The 19,703-nt window shown below is 39.4% G+C and overlaps 2 protein-coding genes across 2 annotated transcripts in view; one reads left to right on the forward strand and one right to left on the reverse strand.

The window, feature by feature from the left end:
• ARFGEF3 (ARFGEF family member 3) overlaps positions 1–19,703 on the forward strand; it is a 193,677-nt gene that overhangs the window by 48,214 nt on the left and 125,760 nt on the right. Inside the window, exon 4 of the mRNA XM_008006875.3 lies at positions 797–928. Coding sequence (XP_008005066.3) covers positions 797–928 — 132 coding nt within the window. The remainder of the gene's footprint in view (positions 1–796; positions 929–19,703) is intronic.
• PBOV1 (prostate and breast cancer overexpressed 1) lies at positions 7,852–9,344 on the reverse strand. The gene is given in 3 exon segments (XM_073022530.1): positions 7,852–8,248; positions 8,250–8,509; positions 8,512–9,344. Coding segments are annotated over 3 exon segments (402 nt in total). The 5' UTR covers positions 8,594–9,344; the 3' UTR covers positions 7,852–8,188.

Raw genomic sequence — 19,703 nt, forward strand, 5'->3', positions numbered from 1 at the left:
GGGGAAATACATTAAGATTTCTGGATTGCTAAATAATTCCTGGATAAATGACAGGTCACATTAGGAAGTAAAAAGATAAAAACCTGAAAAATGATCTTGTCTACAAGACCTTCTTTCCTGTGATGAAGCCACATTTAGAAAGTGTGTGTGTGTGTGTGTGTGTGTGACTAGTGGGTAGTTCTAGATTCCTCTTAGCATGATCATTCTCCATCCCCACCACCTAAATACCTTATATGGCTGGCACATTAGAGTTTCACTTGATGGCATTTAGAATGAATAGTCCAATAGCAGGAAAAGGTCTTTGCCAAAAACCGTTTACTCAGGGTTACATGCATTTTTCTTTTCTTTAGAGACAGAGTCTTGCTCTGTCGCCCAGGCTGGAGTGCAGTGGTGCGATCTTGGCTCACCGCAACCTCCACCTCCCGGGTTCAAGCAATTCTCCTGCCTCAGCCTCCTGAGTAGCTGAGATTACAGGCACTCACCACCACGCCTGGCTAATTTTTGTGTTTTTAGTAGAGACAGGGTTTCACCAGGTTGGCCAGGCTGATCTCGAACCCCTGGCCTCGTGACCCACCCACCTCAGCCTCCCAAAGTGCTGGGATTACAGGCATGAGCCACCGCCCTTGGCCGCATTTTTCTTTTTATTGGCACATAGCATACATAAGTTCTTTCCTAATGGCCTCCAGCTACACGCCTCCCCCATAAGAAAACTGATCATCAATCCATAATAAGATACAACCAAATAAGGCAACAGGGGAGAGCCTATCTGTGATCACTGCCTTGTGCCTCTTTACAGAAGCTTCTGTCGGAAGAGAGGTTTGTATCCATGGAAACAGACTCTGATGAGAAGCAGCTGCTCAATCAGATCCTGAATGCCGTGAAAGTGACGCCTTCGCTCAACGAGGACCTGCAGGTGGAAGTGATGAAGGTTGGTTTGACGTGGCCACCAGTGTGCGTCATTGGGACAGGAACACATTCGGATCCCGTGCACTTGTTATCTGAAAATGCGTCTGCGTTGCGGTCATGCTAGCTCGTCTTTCATTCGGAACGGATGCTTGTTATTCTTGCTCATGGACCCCCTAGATTATCTTGATGGTTTAACATCAAAAAGGGATAATTTCAATAAATCCGTGAGATGTTTGACCTTATTCTGCATTAAAAGCCATTAGAAAGTATATTTGTAACCTTTTAAGAGAATGTATATGAGTAGTTCCAGCATGGGGTAGATCTGATTATTCCGGGTAGTCTGCCTGCTTTCATATGTTAAAACAAAGCAGGAATAATAATAATAATAATAATGTTTTGATATATACTGAGATTTCAGAATGGTCAGTTTAGGGGGAGAAAGACCACAGTTGGGAGGCATATCAGAATCACATCTTTTTTTTTTTTTCTCCTTCAAGTTACATGAAACTTACCTCCCTCATTCCAATTACCACCTTCCTTTTAGGAATAGCATCTCTCCCTCCTGCTTTCCCTTTCTTTTAAGAATCACCATGATTGGGGGTTCCTTATGCTGAACAGAGTGTGTCATATTCTCTGAGTGAATGGTGAGTTGGGCAGAAAGGATAGAAACTCTGCCCTATAACAGCACCTTGGTCATGGTAACACAGCAGGAACCAACAAGAAATCTTTCAATAATGCATTCCGTCCTTTTCCTCTCTCGTGGAGCATATGTTGAGGAATATTCAGGAATAGTTGGTGTCATCCACTGGTGGATTTCTCCCTGGAAATGCACTGAAGGATTTTTGTCTTGGATTAGAGACTGCACTTCTCCTGGTTTCAGTTTCTCATTTAGAAAAGATTGACTGCAGTCATGACATTCTCTTGATGTCCTGGGCCTCACCCTAACCCTGTTGGTGGGTAGTTCAGGGTGATGATTAAGAGCTCAAACTCTGAAGCCAGCCTGTCTGGGTTTCAACTCTTATTCTTCCACTTCCTAGCAGAATGTCCTTGGACAGATGTCTCAGTCACTCTACCTTGATTTCCTTTTCTGTGAAATGGGGGCAATAGTAGTACCCACCCAATAGGATTGTTTTGAGAATTAAGTAAGGTGATATTTATAAAGAACATAGCACAGTATCTGGCACAAAGCAAGTGCTTTAGAATTGTTATGTATCACTACTGGTACCACGGCTGCCTCTTGCTGCAGAATCAGAATCTCAGTGGATGGGACTAGGAATGTGCAGCTTTCACTAGCATCCCAACTGATTCTTAAACACAATGAACATTGATGATGCCTGAGCTAGCTGATCTTTAGGATCTCATTCATCTTTAACTCTCTTTGATTCTGGAATGTACAGTTTTGTCTTATCCTTTAAGTTTGGCAGCCGTGCATTCTTAGGAACCACAGAGTGACCCCTTCCAGCTTTGTTTTACTTCTCCACTGCCTCTGGGCCACTCTTGAAACAGAGGCAAAGCCAACTGCCATGCTAACCACTTTTGTAACTTTGAAGTACAACCTGTGAATCTTTTTTCTGCTATTAGGTCTCCAAATACTGGAGAGTCAGCTTTGGTGTCATACTAAGATATGCAAGTCAGATTACATATTATTCTGGAAATTCTCCCAGGAATAGTTTTTTGTGGAATACAGAAACTTGTATTAAAAATTAAAATGAGGAAGTACCCATTCTTCTAGGAGCTATGCACAAGCAGAATGTTTAATGCTTATGTCAACAGTAGCACCTGTTTTGAAAACTTGTACTTGCTTTCTGATTCCATCCAGCCCAGCAATGCTTTCTGCTAGCCTTGCTGAAGATAGGAGTTGACACAGGTTAACTCTACCAGAAATCATGGAAAGCCTCTCTTAATGAACTCTCCAATGACACCATTATAAACCTTAATACTTTTAGTTAATGTCTGGGAGGAAAGTCAGACACTGTCAGAAAAACAATAAATCTGTCCATCTTTACAATGAGATTTCCAAAATGCTTAAAAAGATAAGGGCCTTTGTTACATGCTATTTTTTTAGTTGACACATAGAACTAGAAATACCATTTGACTCAGCTATCCCATTATCCCATTACTGGGTATATACCCAAAGGATTATAAATCATGGTACTATAAAGACACATGCACATGTATGTTTATTGTGGCACTATTCACAATAGCAAAGACTTGGAACCAACCCAAATGCCCATCAATGATAGACTGGATTAGGAAAATGTGGCACATATACACCATGGAATACTATGCAGCCATAAAAAAGGATGAGTTCATGTCCTTTCCAGGGACATGGATAAAGCTGAAAACCATCATTCTCAGCAAACTATCACAAGGACAGAAAACCAAATACGGCATGTTCTCATTCATAGGTGGGAATTGAACAATGAGAACACTTGGACACAGGGCAGGGAACATCACACATCAGGGCCTGTTGTGGGGAGGGATAGTATTAGGAGAAATACCTAATGTAAATGACGAGTTGATGGGTGCAGCAAACCAACATGGCACATGTATACCTATGTAAGAAACCTTCACGTTGTGCACATGTACCCTAGAACTTAAAGTATAATTTTAAAAAAATACAAAAATTAGCAGGGCATGGTGGTGTGTGCCTATAATGCCAGCTGCTTGGGTTGCTGAGGCTGGAGAATTGCTTGAGCCTAGGAGGTAAATGTTGCAGTGAGCCGAGATCGTACCACTGCTCTGTAGCCGGCAGAGTAAGACCCTGTCTCAAAATAAAAAAAAAAATATTCTCACTAAATATAATCATCTTGCTATACAATAGAGCTCCTGAAATTTACTCCTTCAACTTATAACTGTGGATGAACCCACAAGATATTATGTTAAATAAACCAGGGACAGAAAGACAAATACCATGATTACACTCACATGTGGAATGGAAAAAAGTTGATCTCACGGAAGTAGAGAGTAAGATGATGATTGCTGGAGACTGGGGTGCTTAGAAAGGAGGGGTGATGGGGAGATGATAGGAAACATACCATTATTTTTAACTATTTAAATATTAGAATTGGGGAAAAATATTTCAGTTCACAACAAACCTAGCCTGAAGTTAATTTTTTGTAGTATACTTTTTGATAAACATTTTGGTCAAGCTGCTAGAAAATTAATGACAAGATAACTATACTTTGCATAATGTTATTATTAACATCAAATAAAACTTGATGGTAACCTGACTTTGATAGGTCACAAGTGAGGGCTCTATGATCATTTCCCATTTCTGAGATTTAAAATACTTATTTCGATATAGAGATTGGTTCACAGTGTAGACTTTCTGGCTTAGAATAATAAGTTTTATCCCCCTTCTCTCTGAATGAGGAATTTCTATATCAACTTTTTAGTAATCTCCAGAAGCCCACACCCTTTATCTTGTAATTCTATAATACTTGTAATGACCCAGGTAAAGCCTCTTAAATAAGTCCTTGTTTTGCTAATACCATTACTGTATTAAATGCTTTTACTGTATTCTACCAAAAATTATAGAAGAGAGAATTAGATGAGTCCAAAAGATGGGATTTCTATTACATCTGAAGGGGATGTTAATTTAATCTTGGCGCTTCTACATGACTCATTCTGATGATAAATTATTTAAGAAATTTCCTATAAAAATCTTCCCGTCATTTTATGTAAGTATTTTGTAGGCACAGAAAACATTTTAAAACAAGATATAGTGGACATCTTCAAATGTTGGTCTGGATATACCATTCAGGAGGGATAAGGCCACACCATGCAGTGTTGGACAAATAAAAATTTGTCTGTCCAGCCACAGCATAGCACATTGTTATAACATATCCTGGGTGTTATTTTTTGGACGTTAGATCATGCATTTTATTCACATATTAGTATCTGTTAGTGCTTATAAACATGAGAAATTGAACCATGTCACACTCTTAAGAGTATGGAACAATTGTATTAAATTCCTGGAAAGAAAATAATATAGTTTCCTTTTGTAGAGATTTCTCCAAGATTAAACAGAAACTAGCCAATAGTGAAATCCAACATTCCAAGGATAGTATTGTCATTTAGAAAGAAGACTTTCAATCAGAGTGTTAAAAAAAAAATCAGTGCAGCCTGCTTCTGACAAATAGGAATGAGGTTAAATCACTTAGTCTAGGAACTATTTTACATGGTTTTACTATTTAACAGGAAGGGGAGAAAAGGCAAGTTTGATTTATTGAAATGGCTATGGAACCCAAAGAAAAATTTTACAGCTGGAGCAAATAAATGGTTAGAACTGTAGAGAATCAGAAAGATTATCTGAAGATAGATTACCTTTGAAATTGATTGATAGGCTATTTAATATTTAGATTAAATACTTGTCTGCTTTGGTAACATTTTCCTATGGTGTGTGCTATTTCCATGAATGCCAGGCAGACTGTATAGGAGCCATGTATGGATTTAATGACTTCTCTCACTAGAGTAGTTAGGACTTGTTTCCCTTCTTTCTGATGGATAACCTTTAGTGAGGTTATTAACTGATACAGCTGGCTGAGTCTTCAAAGGCTGCTGAGTGGAGGAATTATGGCTGGCCGTCTGCCTCTGTAAGCATGTGGGAGATGTGAGTATCCTATCTGGGGAGGGCAGGCTGGCTTTGGCGATAAGGAAGGAGATGATGCTGGGCCCTGAGAGAGCATTTGATGAATATTCTGTTACTGGGTATCTTTTTATGTGCATTTTTAGATAATAGAAGTGAATATTGGTAGAATGGTTTATAATTTTTAAAGGAGAAATGACAGGGGCTGATCATGTAACATTTTTTATGCATCAGACACATTGATACTAAGGTCACACGGCTAATGAAATGACCAGAGCAGTATTTAGCCTGAGGTTAAACCTGTGCTCTGAAGTGGTGGGTTACCTTGCCTGCTAAGTCTATCCTGAGAGGCCTGTGGGTGCTAGTCACTGCTATTCTTCTTGTATAGATGATGGATCAGAAAAGGCAAGTCACAGGCTAAGGAGGGGTAAAACTAGGAGTGGCTCAGAGTCCTGTATGTTTTCTGTGTCCTCCCATGATAATAATATTCCCTCACTAGTCCTGTGAGCTAAATTCACATATGAAGACGGCATCTAGGTGTCTTTTCCACTAAGTTAGCTAATCGGTCTGGTGGTGTGTGTGTGTGTGTGTGTGTGTGTGTGTGTGTGTGAGAGAAAGAGAGGGGGAGAGAGAGAGTTGGGAAAAAGGAAGGAGAGTGTAATTTACCATTGGTGGTGGTTTTTGTTTTTTGGTTTTTTTTTTGTTTTTTTGTTTTTTTGTTTTTTTTGAGGCGGAGTTTTGTTCTTGTTGCCCAAGCTGGAGTACAATGGTGCAATCTCAGCTCACTGCAACCTCCGCCTTCCGGGTTCAAGTAATTCTCCTGCCTCAGCCTCCCAAGTAGCTGGGATTACAGGCATGCACTACCACGCCCAGCTAATTCTTTGTATTTTCAGTACAGATGGGGTTCCACCATGCTGGGTCTCAAACTCCCGACCTCAGGTGATCCACCCACTTCTCAAAGTGTTGGGGTTACAGGCGTGAGTCACCGCACCTGACTGGAGTATTTTTATATAATAAAAGCCTAGTAAACATCTACAGAAAATACACAGGTGAGTGAATCGTGGACAAAGAGTTTACTATTTATATGGCTAGTAGTCCTAAGCTTCAGGGTGTCCAGTTAGAGTTCTGGTATTACAAAGTGGAAGGGAGTGTGCTTTTAAATTATGTATCAGTACTGCCATCAGTGCTTGGTTTGGGAGCTAGAAACATGACAAAGGAATAAAGGCTATGTTTGAGTCCCCTCTCAGTAATGTTTTTATGGTAGAGTCTTACACTTGGGAAGTTTCTTCAGCTGGTTAGTTTTGATGTTCTTAACTCGGGCCATTTGGTCTTCTAGAGTTCCTTTTGGAAAGAATGTGATCATTAGTGCAGTTTGAGAGTGAAATGGCTAATTTGTCTTGCTTCTTATAACAGGGAGATCTCTCTACTTAGCCTGAAGCCATTGAGACACTTCAGAAGATTTGTAGCAATCTCTGGAGTTAAGGAAAAATCCAATGTTTGATGAAAAATATTTAACTCCTGAATGTGTCGTTGTTGGAGGTTGATCTAAGAAGTCTGCAAACATGTTGTTTGTGCAGTGAATTCAGGGAAGTGTTTAAAATATGTGATTCTGTTAAGTAAATGGTTCTCAAACAGCCTTCCCTCTTCCTGCCCATAAGGTTGAGTGATGAGAATCTTTTTCTACTTTGCAAACAGATTAATATAATTCTTACTAAGTTTTCCTCCCATCTTTCTTTACCCTTTGATATGACTGCCTTTGGCAGATGGTAAAAATATATGAAAAAGTAATGAACAAACATTGAAAGCCTAGAGATGTGATTTTCCTTTAGTTTATGCATTATTTTTGAGATGGAGATTTTCATATTATCTATTAATATCTTTTTAAAGCACCACCATTTCCAAGTGTTAACTATATTTGAGAATCACTATACTAAGTGTCTTTAAACTTTTCTCACATAATCTTATTTAAGCAAGTATAAATGCAGAGGCCCTCATCACTTTGGATGTTCTATAGTTCCAAACAGAGTGGGAAGGTTCTCTGATTTTTTAATCATTCATTCAGCAAATATTTGATTGTATTCTATCTGTCAGGTGCTGTACTGGGCACAGAAGATCCTGTGGTGAAGAAAACAAAACCAAAGAAAAACACAATCTGTGTTTGGAGGCTAATGATAGCGTCAGAAATCAATTAAATACATAAATACACTAGTCCCCCCTTATCCACAGTTTCACTTTCCTTGGTTTCCATTACACATTGTAATGTCTCCTAAACTCTTGACTCAGGCATGACTTGAAAATTTCACTGGTTACTAAGTGAAGATGGGTGATATACTTATCCCTCTGGTGCCTAGCAGAGCATCTGGCACATGGCTCACTAATTGCTCGTTAGTTTAGTTATTGACTAATGGAGAGACAGAAACACATGTGGTAGTTTTAATGGCCCACAAGGATAAACAACAAACAAACTAAATTGAGATAATAGATAATCTGTGAGTTCAAGAATGAGAAAGATCAACATGGGTTTGTATTTTAGAATTGAAATAACCTCCTACATCATCAAATTCTTTTCATAAGTAAATTGAAGTTGGAATGGTTCAGTTACTTGGCTGGGCTTAAACAGTCATTGGTAGCAGAATATCCTTTTCAAACATTTATATTTTTCTGGAAAGGCTTTGCAGCAGGGCTGAGAGTTTATATGGTTTGTGGATGTATAGTTTTTGATAGGTAGAGAAGACAGCATTCCAGACCTAGGGGTTTGAGTTAACTGCAAGGTCAATGTGAGAAATATGGATTCTGAAGATAATGAGGAACCTTTCATTGAGGAACCTTTCATGGTCAAATGTGTCTGCAAGGGTGTGAGAATGGCATGGTGTGACTGTTCAATGGAATAATCAATGAACTCTGTTGCCTTTTGACTTCTTTTCACTTTTTCTTTTTTTCAAAATATCTTGTAGCAGAATGATAAGAGTGCAGCTTCTGGAGCTAGAATGCCTGGTAGCCTTGGAAAGTTTATCTGTGCCTCAATTTTCTGATCTGTAAAATGTGAATAATATTGTGCATATCCTCATATTTCTGATTCCTTAAGAAGGTCCTCATATTTACTACTGTGAATTGTAACTCTGTAGCCTAAAAGAATAATTTTGTAAATTATTATACATCAATTATCCACCTCGATATATTTCAGGTCCTGACCCTCAGCCATGATTCCACAGTCTAAGGAAAACACCCACTCTTTAGCTGAGCCAATGTTTCTGTTCCATCCGGCTGGGTAGAGTTCATATGATTTGATTATTCCAGAAGAGCTCTGTAATTAAGTGTTTCAGATGTAGAGAATCAAGTTGGCTCTAGCCCTTTAACAACCCTATCTTGAGGGCCTTGGGTGGTCAGGTCTATAAGTATCAACAATAAAACGGTCAAAAGTTCTGTGTTTATACGGGCAGAGACAAGTGGAGATGAGGCTCTCACTCTGCAGAGAGTCTGAGAGGGAAAGAGAAGAGGAAGGAGTGGGGGGTGTTATCTGGAGCGTACCAATGAAATTTGACTTCTTGAAAACACAGCTGTGAGATTAAGTCAAAATATGCTTGTTACAGGTTAAACTTGAAAAAATAAGTCATTGAACTTTTAAATTTATTGCTTTTTTAGACCTTATTTTTTATTGGCTTATTAGGCAAATATATTTTTGTTACCAACATTGCATAAAACTATGTAGGATTAAAAACAAAACATTCAAAGGCAAGGGTTTATAATTTAGTAGGAAAGCAATAAAGAGGCAGCCAATTACCACAATTCAAGGTAGCTGTGTATGTTTAATCAGAAGAAAAGTTCAGGAGGCGCGTTCAGGAGGAAGAAGCATGTTTAGCAGGGCAGAACATCCTTTCAAGGAGGGGATACTATATGAGTTGGACTTTGAAAGGTAAGTGGGATTCAGATAATTATGTTGGGAGAGAGGGCATTCTTGGTAGAGAAAAAAAGTCCTGGAGATGGAAACTGGGATTAGTGAGGGATAGTGGACGATGAGCCTGAAAGGGAGGTTGAAGAGGTTCTGGAGGGCCTGCTCTCTGTAAGCAGGCAAGTGATCCAGCCAGAGCTGGACGTTAAACACGGAAGGTGAGGAGAGGGAGTATGTGTTTGCAGGATGATTCGGGAATCAGCAGATCCAAGTTATTTCATCGTGAAATATCTTATTGGAAGAGACTGAGCCAGAGGTACCAGGACTTAATCCAGGTAGGTGGCAGTAGGAAGGGGCCACCTGGGCCGAATGCAGAAAGCTGTGGCTGAGTGCACTGACCTGATTTGCAGAGAGAATGAGGAGCAGCTGGTGACTGGCAGTGACATGCGCAGTGAGTAGGTGGGAAAGGGAAAGCCCAAGCTGCCGGCAGGACTCACAGCCAGAGTTTCTGGTTGAGTGATGGTCTTAAGGGGCTAATTTAAGAGAGAAACTGAGTTCATATTGTACAGGTCTCAACATTTTTATTTAAATTTTGACGTGTGTGTGTGTGTATAATATTTTAAAAGACAAATGTAAAGAAATGCTAGTAGTTTAACATTATGGGCATTCCAAAAGAGAAAAAGTTAATTGTAAATCCCATCATGTTGACTGATTTTTGTATACTGATTTCTCATCGTATCTACTTAGGTGTTTATAGTTATATTCATTGTGTGTATAGGATTTTTTTTCTTTTCTCTTCTCTTTTCATTTTCTTTTCTTTTTTTCTGCAGGGTTTCACTGTCACCCAGGCTGGAGTGCAGTGATACAATCACAGCTCACTGCAGCCTTGACCTTCAGGTCTCAGGTTATCCTCGCACCACAGCCTCCTGGGTGCACCACTATGCTCAACTAATTTTTGTACTTTTTTGTAGAGACAGGGTTTTGCCATGTTTCCCAGGCTGGTCTCAAACTCCTGTGTTCAAACAATCTATCTGCTTTGGCCTCCTGAAGTGCTAGGATTATAGGTGTGAGCCACCACAGCCAACCTGTTTCTTGCTTTATACTTTAAATCATAAGCATTTTCTACATGGCTATGTGTGTGTGTGTGTGTGTGTGTGTGTATTCCTTTAAGTACAGTTTTAATGTTAGCATAATTAAGAATTGTATTTTTATTTTTCTATTATTTCCATTTTTTTATTGTCAATACAGAATACTTCATGTATGTTCTGGATTAAAGAGAAATCTTAGGCTGCCCTGAGCAACTATCTGTAATTTATATCTTTATTTCTATGAGAAAATGCATCCTGCATTCTACTGAAATTTTAGGCTAGAGTTTATTTCTAAAACATGAACTACTTGTACAATGGAATGAAAAAATAACTCTTTTCCACTCAACCTTTGGGTGCAGGTTCTAATATACTTGCTTGTCTTCAGGTCTAATATACTTGCTGGAAGGGCATCAACTCAGCCCTTCCACAGTAATTTCCTTTTCTTTTTCCTGTCTTAATCACATGTTATCATCCAGCAGTAATCAACATGTTACTGACCAATCCAGTTTGTTCTTCATAAGGGTTGGAATTAGTAGATCTCATCTTGACCAACTAAATTGCCTTGCCATATAAACACAGCTGAATCTTCTAGAATTCATTTGAAATAGTAAAGCAAGTTCATATTGTAAAATAAATATGGTTGGGACTATGCCTCATGTATCGGAAACCACCCCAAAATGCGGTAGGCAGTTCAGGCTGGGCTCAGCTGTCCTGTTCTTTTGCTGATCCCAGCTGTGCTTGCTCATACATCTTTGGTCAGTTGGTGGCTTGACTGGGGCTGGCAGACTTACAATTGCTGCATCAGGTCTTTCATTTTCTAGTGTGGCAGGTTATCTACGTGGTGGCAGTGGCAGGGAAAATTGAGGAACTCAGAGGCCCAAGTGTTTTGGGGGTTTGTTTGTTTGCTTGCTGATGTCCCATTGGTCATTTCAAGCTAATGGTCACTCCATACCTCATATTTAAAAGATAGAGAAATAGATTCTGTTTCTTGATGGGGATATCTACAAGGGTAATTAAGAATTTTAGAACAAGAAATGTTTAGCTGTTTACCGTATTAGAGCCTTATTGAGGTTGATGTGATTTTCATGGAATTGCACAAAAGAATTATTTGGTCTAATATGTCAATATTTATTTGTGATGTTTAGAAACTGAAATTAAGGATTACAACCTGGGGAAAACGACTCTAGAAAGAGATTTGTGAGGCCTCTCATTAGAGATGACAGTTACAAGACTTGGCCAGGGGAGAAAGTTTAGAAGGGAGAAGAAAATATAAATAATGAACAGATTATTTGTTCAAGTGAATTAGCTAAATTAATTATAACTAATACTTACATAGTTTTTATGAATATCACTGGTACAGTATTTCCTAGAATTCGGTGCTAAGGGCATATCTGATGAATATCAGTAACTTATTTCTAGTGGCAATCAATAAAGGCCAGAAAAGAACCCGTGACATGACCATAAACCAATGAGGAATTGGAAAGATTTTCCACCTTAAGTATTTAGGAGCTCTAGCAAAATCTGTTGACTAAAAAATCTCTCAGAATAGCTGTTTGCCAGAAATTTGGCAAGTTGAGCCAGAAAGTGATTTGGTTGATAACCTGCTAATAGTGGTAGATGTTTTATGAAATAAAATAACTTGATGCATTTTCTTAGGGTCAAAAATAAAGATCGAGGTTGTAGCCCAGCTACTTATTGTGACCTGCAATCCACAGTCTCTGAAGCAAAGCGAAGGATCAGTGGCTCATCCTAGTTCTTCTCTGGAAGTCCTAGATTCTAGCTCTCAACCTTTTGGAATTGGAACAATGTTGTAGAGCAGGGGCTTCCAATCTTTTAGCTTCCCTGAACCATATCTGAAGAAGAATTGTCTCAGGCCACACATAAAATACACTAACACGACCCATAGCTGATGAGCTTAAAAAAAAAATTGCAAAACAATCTCATAATGTTTTGAGAAAGTTTATGAATTTGTGTTGGGCCACATTCAAAACTGTCCTGGGCCACATGTGCCCCATGGGCCACAGGGTTGGACAAGCTTGTTGGTAGAAGTTCTGAGTTATGTCTACAAGGCATGTGGGATAGAAATGAACGAAACAGTAGTTCTCAGGTGGGGGCAATTTTGTCCTCAGGGCACATTTAGCAATGCCTGGAGACATCTTCACTTGTCACAGCTGGCATTGGGAAGGAGGAGGTGGGGGAATGGGGGTATTGCCACTGCCATCTATTGGGTAGAAGCCAAGGATGCTGCTAAATATCCTACAATGAGCAGGACAGTCCCCCCGAAAAAAGGAATTATTTTGTCTAACATGCAAATAGTGCCAAGATTGAAAAACCTTGATCAAAGTAAGAAAAAAGGTTTGTCTTTGTCATTAACATTTTATTTTTTTAAAAAAATTTAATAGCTTTAGGGGTACAAGTGGCTGTTGGTTGCATGGACCAATTGTGTAGTGGTAAAGTGTGAGATTTTAGTGAACATGTCACTTGGGTGGTGTACCTTGTACCTGATACATAGTTTTTTATCCCTCATCCTCCTCCCTCCCCCATTCTGTCTCCAGTGTCTATTATACCACTCTGTGACATCCATAATTTAAACTGAAGTAAGGAAATGTCCTCTGAAAATTCTTTGTTTACTCTGTGACTCCATCCCTCCCTCACTCCGAAGATAAACATTCTGCCATTTTGCGAACTTCAGAAGACTAAGTCTGCTTTGTTGTTTGTGCCTGAACCATGAGGGGAAGAAAATCTCTGTTGACATTTCATGGTCGGGGTACACTTTCAGCAATGAACACTCCATTTGGCTGCACGTGCGGAAGGCGGCACACTCTTCACCCCGCAGCAGAGCGTTTGGTGTCTCAATATTCCTGTGCTTGCCACTGATTTTTCTGTTCTTGCTGCCGAATTTGACAGAGTAAAAAAAGAACTGGAATGTTTCTAAAGAGAATGAATTATGCAATGATTTTTAACTTTATGAAGTTTAAAGCCAATCTACATGAGAGGCCAGAAGGAAATGTGTGTTAAGTAACAAAGCTAAATTCGCAGCCAGAGCCAGAGTCAGGCTTTGAAATGTGCCTGGCATTAAGGTTTTCTTCATACACCAAAAGAGAAAAAAATGCAAGGCCTTCTGTGGGCTGTACTTTTTGGAGCCCTAACTAGCTTATTTTGTTTGGTTTGATTTATAAATAACATCTGATATTTTGAAAAATGAAGCCACAGTTCCCCCCAAGAAGGAGTTGTGTGTTAATTAAGATAATTTTTAACAGTTTAAGAAAAAGGAAAAATAATTTCTTGTTCATTCAGTATGCCCTCATGCCCACCATATGGCATACAGGTAGATTGACTCACCAAAATCAGCTCCCATTTTGATGGTACCCTTTTCTTTTCCCCTAGGTTTGATTTGTATGTATTATAACATGTGAAATTTAGAGTTCCATGAGAGGATGAATACAGAATTACACCTTGTGTATTATGTGTTAGACCCTGACATGCCTTCCCAGAGGACACTGCACTTTCCCATTCAGAATGTTCATTACAGCTTATTGTAATTTTTTATTTTATGACCACCTTTGTACCAGATGTTAGCTCTGCAAGATAAGAGATTATCTTATTTGTTCACTGCTGTGTATCCAATACCTACACTGGATGTGGCCTCTAGCAACACCTCAGCAGATATTTGTTGAGTGAATGAATGAGAGCCTGAATAATCCAGCACACAGGTAGATGTAGTGTGGCCACGGAGCTGTTCTCTCATCACTTCAGAAATCACTTCTTCACCCTTGAATCCCCTGGAAATGGTCCTGCAGAGGGCTCTGTTGGAACCTTGACAGAAATGAGCTCTTCAACTCATAAATCCTGTACAAGTTACCATTTATGATGGTGAGTGCAGAAGATAGGTTCTCAGCAGAGCATAATGGGAAATATCAGAAATGTCTCATGGGAGATGCTTTCTGCTTATAATAGAGATGATTTTCTCCCCATCCAAGCGAGGTCCTGCCAGATTAGTGTAATTTGGTAATCCTGAATGAGGGATTACAAAATTATAATTTCCCTAACTAGATCACCTGAAACTCCAGTGTTACCTTGCTTGGTTACAAAAACTGCCTTTCACCAGTCAGGCCACCTGGATCTGACATTCAGATGCCCAGAACAGTTTTCTTCCATACCGCCAGGGCTGTTTTACTACATTGTCTACACATTTTACAATCATGAATAGGCACATAGATGCACAGTTCCACTGAAACTGTGAGGATGACCATTCATCTGGACATTTTACAGAAGATATGGAGCATGGGCCAAGGCCCAGCTGCTCCTGGCACCTCCCAGGGCCCAGCAAGGTGCTATAAACATAGCAGGCATCAACAAAGGTAGACCTTATTGCTAAGAAGCTGAGAAATCCAATGATGTGTGCATGTGTGTGTGCGTATGTGTGTAAGTATACAGATTTAAGTAGTGTATCTAAACTGTTCCAAATAAGTGCTATAGGAATAAGCGTTTTGAGTTGTCTGCCCGTTCTGTAGCATTAAGTATTTTATATTATGCAATTTGAACGAATTATATTTCTGTTCTCCAAAGCATGTTACTTCATTAATATATAATATAAAGCTTTGTAAAATATGTGGGAATGGTGGGGTATGAGAGATGTCAGCTAGGTGGACTAGGACAGTAGGGGTTGGTGGGAGGGCAATGGTAGGATAGTACCCAGGTTTCAAACATGGGTGACCATTGCCTTCCACTCTCCCTGCATCTTTTTTCCAAATGTGCAGCAGTCAGTTCATTGCCACTGGAACAACTAGGATCTGTCTTCGACATCGTCTGTATTTTATTAAGTGCCTGTTTTATCTCTCTGACTTTCAATTTGCCCTAGTTTATCTCCTTTTAGTTATAATTTATTGGCCTGATCAGTCCTAATATCTATGAAGCACTTAACATAAGGCATTTAAATTGACATCCAGTAAAGTTCCAGCTGATCTTTCTAGCATCATCCCTGGCCTCTGCTTTCACACTTCTATGCCTTGCTCATGACACTTCCTTCGCTTGGCGCGTCTTTCCCTCCCTTTTCTCTCCAGTATTGGTGGTTTGTTCACATGTCCTCTCATCTGCAAAGTCTGTCTTCTCCAAAGTTATTGTGTCTTCTAGCCTTCCAAATTATTATATACCTCCCAATTGCGAAAGCACTTATCACAGCCAGCCTTGAAGAACAGTTGCAGGCATTCATTTCTCCAATAGATGGTGAGGGTTTTTTTGATGTCAAAGACTGTGCTTCCTTTATATTATAATCCCACAGCAATTAGAACCTTAGTGAATAATGACTGGAATTGAATAGTAGCCTAAAAGGGAGGACAGAAGGAAGAAAGTGGAGCTGGATCAGAAAAATGAGAACTTGTGGCATTGATAAGACATGGAGTGAAAATCAAAGGGTTTTTGCTTTTCAATGTGGATTATCTGATATTTCTTTCTTTCTTTTTTTTTTTTTTTACCTGAAATAAGCCTAATCATCTATGTCGGAGTAGCTACCATGAACTACATCAAATGAGACTTGTGTAGCTTCTGTGAGAAGACAGTCTTAAAGATCTGTCTCATCTGCACTATTTCTTTAAACATTCATTTAATTTATTTGTTCCTGTAAATATCCTTGGAAGTTGGGATGGGAATTTTAAAGGTAAAGGGCTAGGGGACATAGACAAAGTCACACAGCAGTTAAACACCAAGTCATATGCATGATCATGTCTCATTTGTGGCCCTGACATCATAGCCTCTGCTCTGCCCTGATCATGGCCACTGGGCAGGGAAACTCCCGATCATGACGAGGACATGTCCTTGGGAGAGGATTAATTCAGGATATTCTTAAAAGAGTACATCTGCGATTCTGTACTCGTCATCATTATCTGTCCACATCCATCTCTCTCTCATCTTAACGTGACCACATTTTCTAGATTCTTTTTCTTTCTCTCTCTCTTTTTTTTTTTAATTATACTTTAAGTTCTAGGGTACGTGTGCACAACGTGCAGGTTTGTTACATATGTATACTTGTGCCATGTTGGTGTGCTGCACCCATTAACTCGTCATTTACATTAGGTATATCTCCTAATTAGGTATATCTCCATTTACATTAGCTATCCCTCCCCCCTCCCCCTCCCCCTCCCCCTCCCCCCCACAATAGGACCTGATGTGTGATGCGCCCCTATTTTCTAGATTCTTATCACTTGTGCCCAATTCTTGCAATAAATCAGCTTTGCTTTCTCCTTTCAAGTCTAATTCTAATTTTTTTTTCTAAACCCAGGGTTTCTGTACACATTTTATTTTTATTATTATTATTTTTTAATTTATTTATTATTATTATACTTTAAGTTGTAGGGTACATGTGCACAACGTGCAGGTTTGTTACATATGTATACTTGTGCCATGTTGGTGTGCTGCACCCATCAACTCGTCATTTACATCAGGTATAACTCCCAATGCAATCCCTCCCCCCCCCCCCTCCCCATGATAGGCCCCGGTGTGTGATGTTCCCCTTCCCGAGTCCAAGTGATCTCATTGTTCAGTTCCCACCTACGAGTGAGAACATGCGGTGTTTGGTTTTCTGTTCTTGTGATAGTTTGCTAAGAATGATGGTTTCCAGCTGCATCCATGTCCCTACAAAGGACACAAACTCATCCTTTTTTATGGCTGCATAGTATTCCATGGTGTATATGTGCCACATTTTCTTAATCCAATCTGTCACTGATGGACATTTGGGTTGATTCCAAGTCTTTGCTATTGTGAATAGTGCTGCAATAAACATACGTGTGCATGTGTCCTTATAGCAGCATAATTTATAATCCTTTGGGTATATACCCAGTAATGGGATGGCTGGGTCATATGGTACATCTAGTTCTAGATCCTTGAGGAATCGCCATACTGTTTTCCATAATGGTTGAACTAGTTTACAATCCCACCAACAGTGTAAAAGTGTTCCTATTTCTCCACATCCTCTCCAGCACCTGTTGTTTCCTGACTTTTGAATGATCACCATTCTAACTGGTGTGAGATGGTATCTCATTGTGGTTTTGATTTGCATTTCTCTGATGGCCAGTGATGATGAGCATTTTTTCATGTGTCTGTTGGCTGTATGAATGTCTTCTTTTGAGAAATGTCTGTTCATATCCTTTGCCCACTTTTTGATGGGGTTGTTTGTTTTTTTCTTGTAAATTTGTTTGAGTTCTTTATAGGTTCTGGATATTAGCCCTTTGTCAGATGAGTAGATTGCAAAAATTTTCTCCCATTCTGTAGGTTGCCTGTTCACTCTGATGGTAGTTTCTTTTGCTGTGCAGAAGCTCTTTAGTTTAATGAGATCCCATTTGTCAATTTTGGCTTTTGCTGCTGTTGCTTTTGGTGTTTTAGACATGAAGTCTTTGCCCATGCCTATGTCCTGAATGGTACTACCTAGGTTTTCCTCTAGGATTTTTATGGTATTAGGTCTAACATTTAAGTCTCTAATCCATCTTGAATTAATTTTCGTATAAGGAGTAAGGAAAGGATCCAGTTTCAGCTTTCTACTTATGGCTAGCCAATTTTCCCAGCACCATTTATTAAATAGGGAATCCTTTCCCCATTTCTTGTTTCTCTCAGGTTTGTCAAAGATCAGATGGCTGTAGATGTGTGGTATTATTTCTGAGGACTCTGTTCTGTTCCATTGGTCTATATCTCTGTTTTGGTACCAGTACCATGCTGTTTTGGTTACTGTAGCCTTGTAGTATAGTTTGAAGTCAGGTAGCGTGATGCCTCCAGCTTTGTTCTTTTGACTTAGGATTGTCTTGGAGATGCGGGCTCTTTTTTGGTTCCATATGAACTTTAAAGCAGTTTTTTCCAATTCTGTGAAGAAGCTCATTGGTAGCTTGATGGGGATGGCATTGAATCTATAAATTACCTTGGGCAGTATGGCCATTTTCACGATATTGATTCTTCCTATCCATGAGCATGGTATGTTCTTCCATTTGTTTGTGTCCTCTTTGATTTCACTGAGCAGTGGTTTGTAGTTCTCCTTGAAGAGGTCCTTTACATCCCTTGTAAGTTGGATTCCTAGGTATTTTATTCTCTTTGAAGCAATTGTGAATGGAAGTTCATTCCTGATTTGGCTCTCTGTTTGTCTGTTACTGGTGTATAAGAATGCTTGTGATTTTTGCACATTAATTTTGTATCCTGAGACTTTGCTGAAGTTGCTTATCAGCTTAAGGAGATTTTGGGCTGAGACAATGGCATTTTCTAAATATACAATCATGTCATCTGCAAACAGGGACAATTTGACTTCTTCTTTTCCTAACTGAATCCCCTTGATTTCTTTCTCTTGCCTGATTGCCCTAGCCAGAACTTCCAACACTATGTTGAATAGGAGTGGTGAGAGAGGGCATCCCTGTCTTGTGCCAGTTTTCAAAGGGAATTTTTCCAGTTTTTGCCCATTCAGGATGATATTGGCTGTGGGTTTGTCATAAATAGCTCTTATTATTCTGAGGTACGTTCCATCAATACCGAATTTATTGAGCGTTTTTAGCATGAAGGGCTGTTGAATTTTGTCAAAAGCCTTTTCTGCATCTATTGAGATAATGATGTGGTTCTCGTCTTTGGTTCTGTTTATATGCTGGATTATGTTTATTGATTTGCGAATGTTGAACCAGCCTTGCATCCCAGGGATGAAGCCCACTTGATCATGGTGGATAAGCTTTTTGATGTGTTGCTGAATCCGGTTTGCCAGTATTTTATTGAGGATTTTTGCATCGATGTTCATCAGGGATATTGGTCTAAAATTCTCTTTTTTTGTTGTGTCTCTGCCAGGCTTTGGTATCAGGATGATGTTGGCCTCATAAAATGAGTTAGGGAGGATTCCCTCTTTTTCTATTGATTGGAATAGTTTCAGAAGGAATGGTACCAACTCCTCCTTGTACCTCTGGTAGAATTCAGCTGTGAATCCATCTGGTCCTGGACTTTTTTTGGTTGGTAGGCTATTAATTATTGCCTCAATTTCAGAGCCTGCTATTGGTCTATTCAGGGATTCAACTTCTTCCTGGTTTAGTCTTGGAAGAGTGTAAGTGTCCAGGAAATTATCCATTTCTTCTAGATTTTCCAGTTTATTTGCGTAGAGGTGTTTATAGTATTCTCTGATGGTAGTTTGTATTTCTGTGGGGTCGGTGGTGATATCCCCTTTATCATTTTTAATTGCGTCAATTTGATTCTTCTCTCTTTTCTTCTTTATTAGTCT

Source organism: Chlorocebus sabaeus, chromosome 13 (assembly GCF_047675955.1).
Source record: "Chlorocebus sabaeus isolate Y175 chromosome 13, mChlSab1.0.hap1, whole genome shotgun sequence".
NCBI classification, from domain to species: domain Eukaryota; kingdom Metazoa; phylum Chordata; class Mammalia; order Primates; family Cercopithecidae; genus Chlorocebus; species Chlorocebus sabaeus.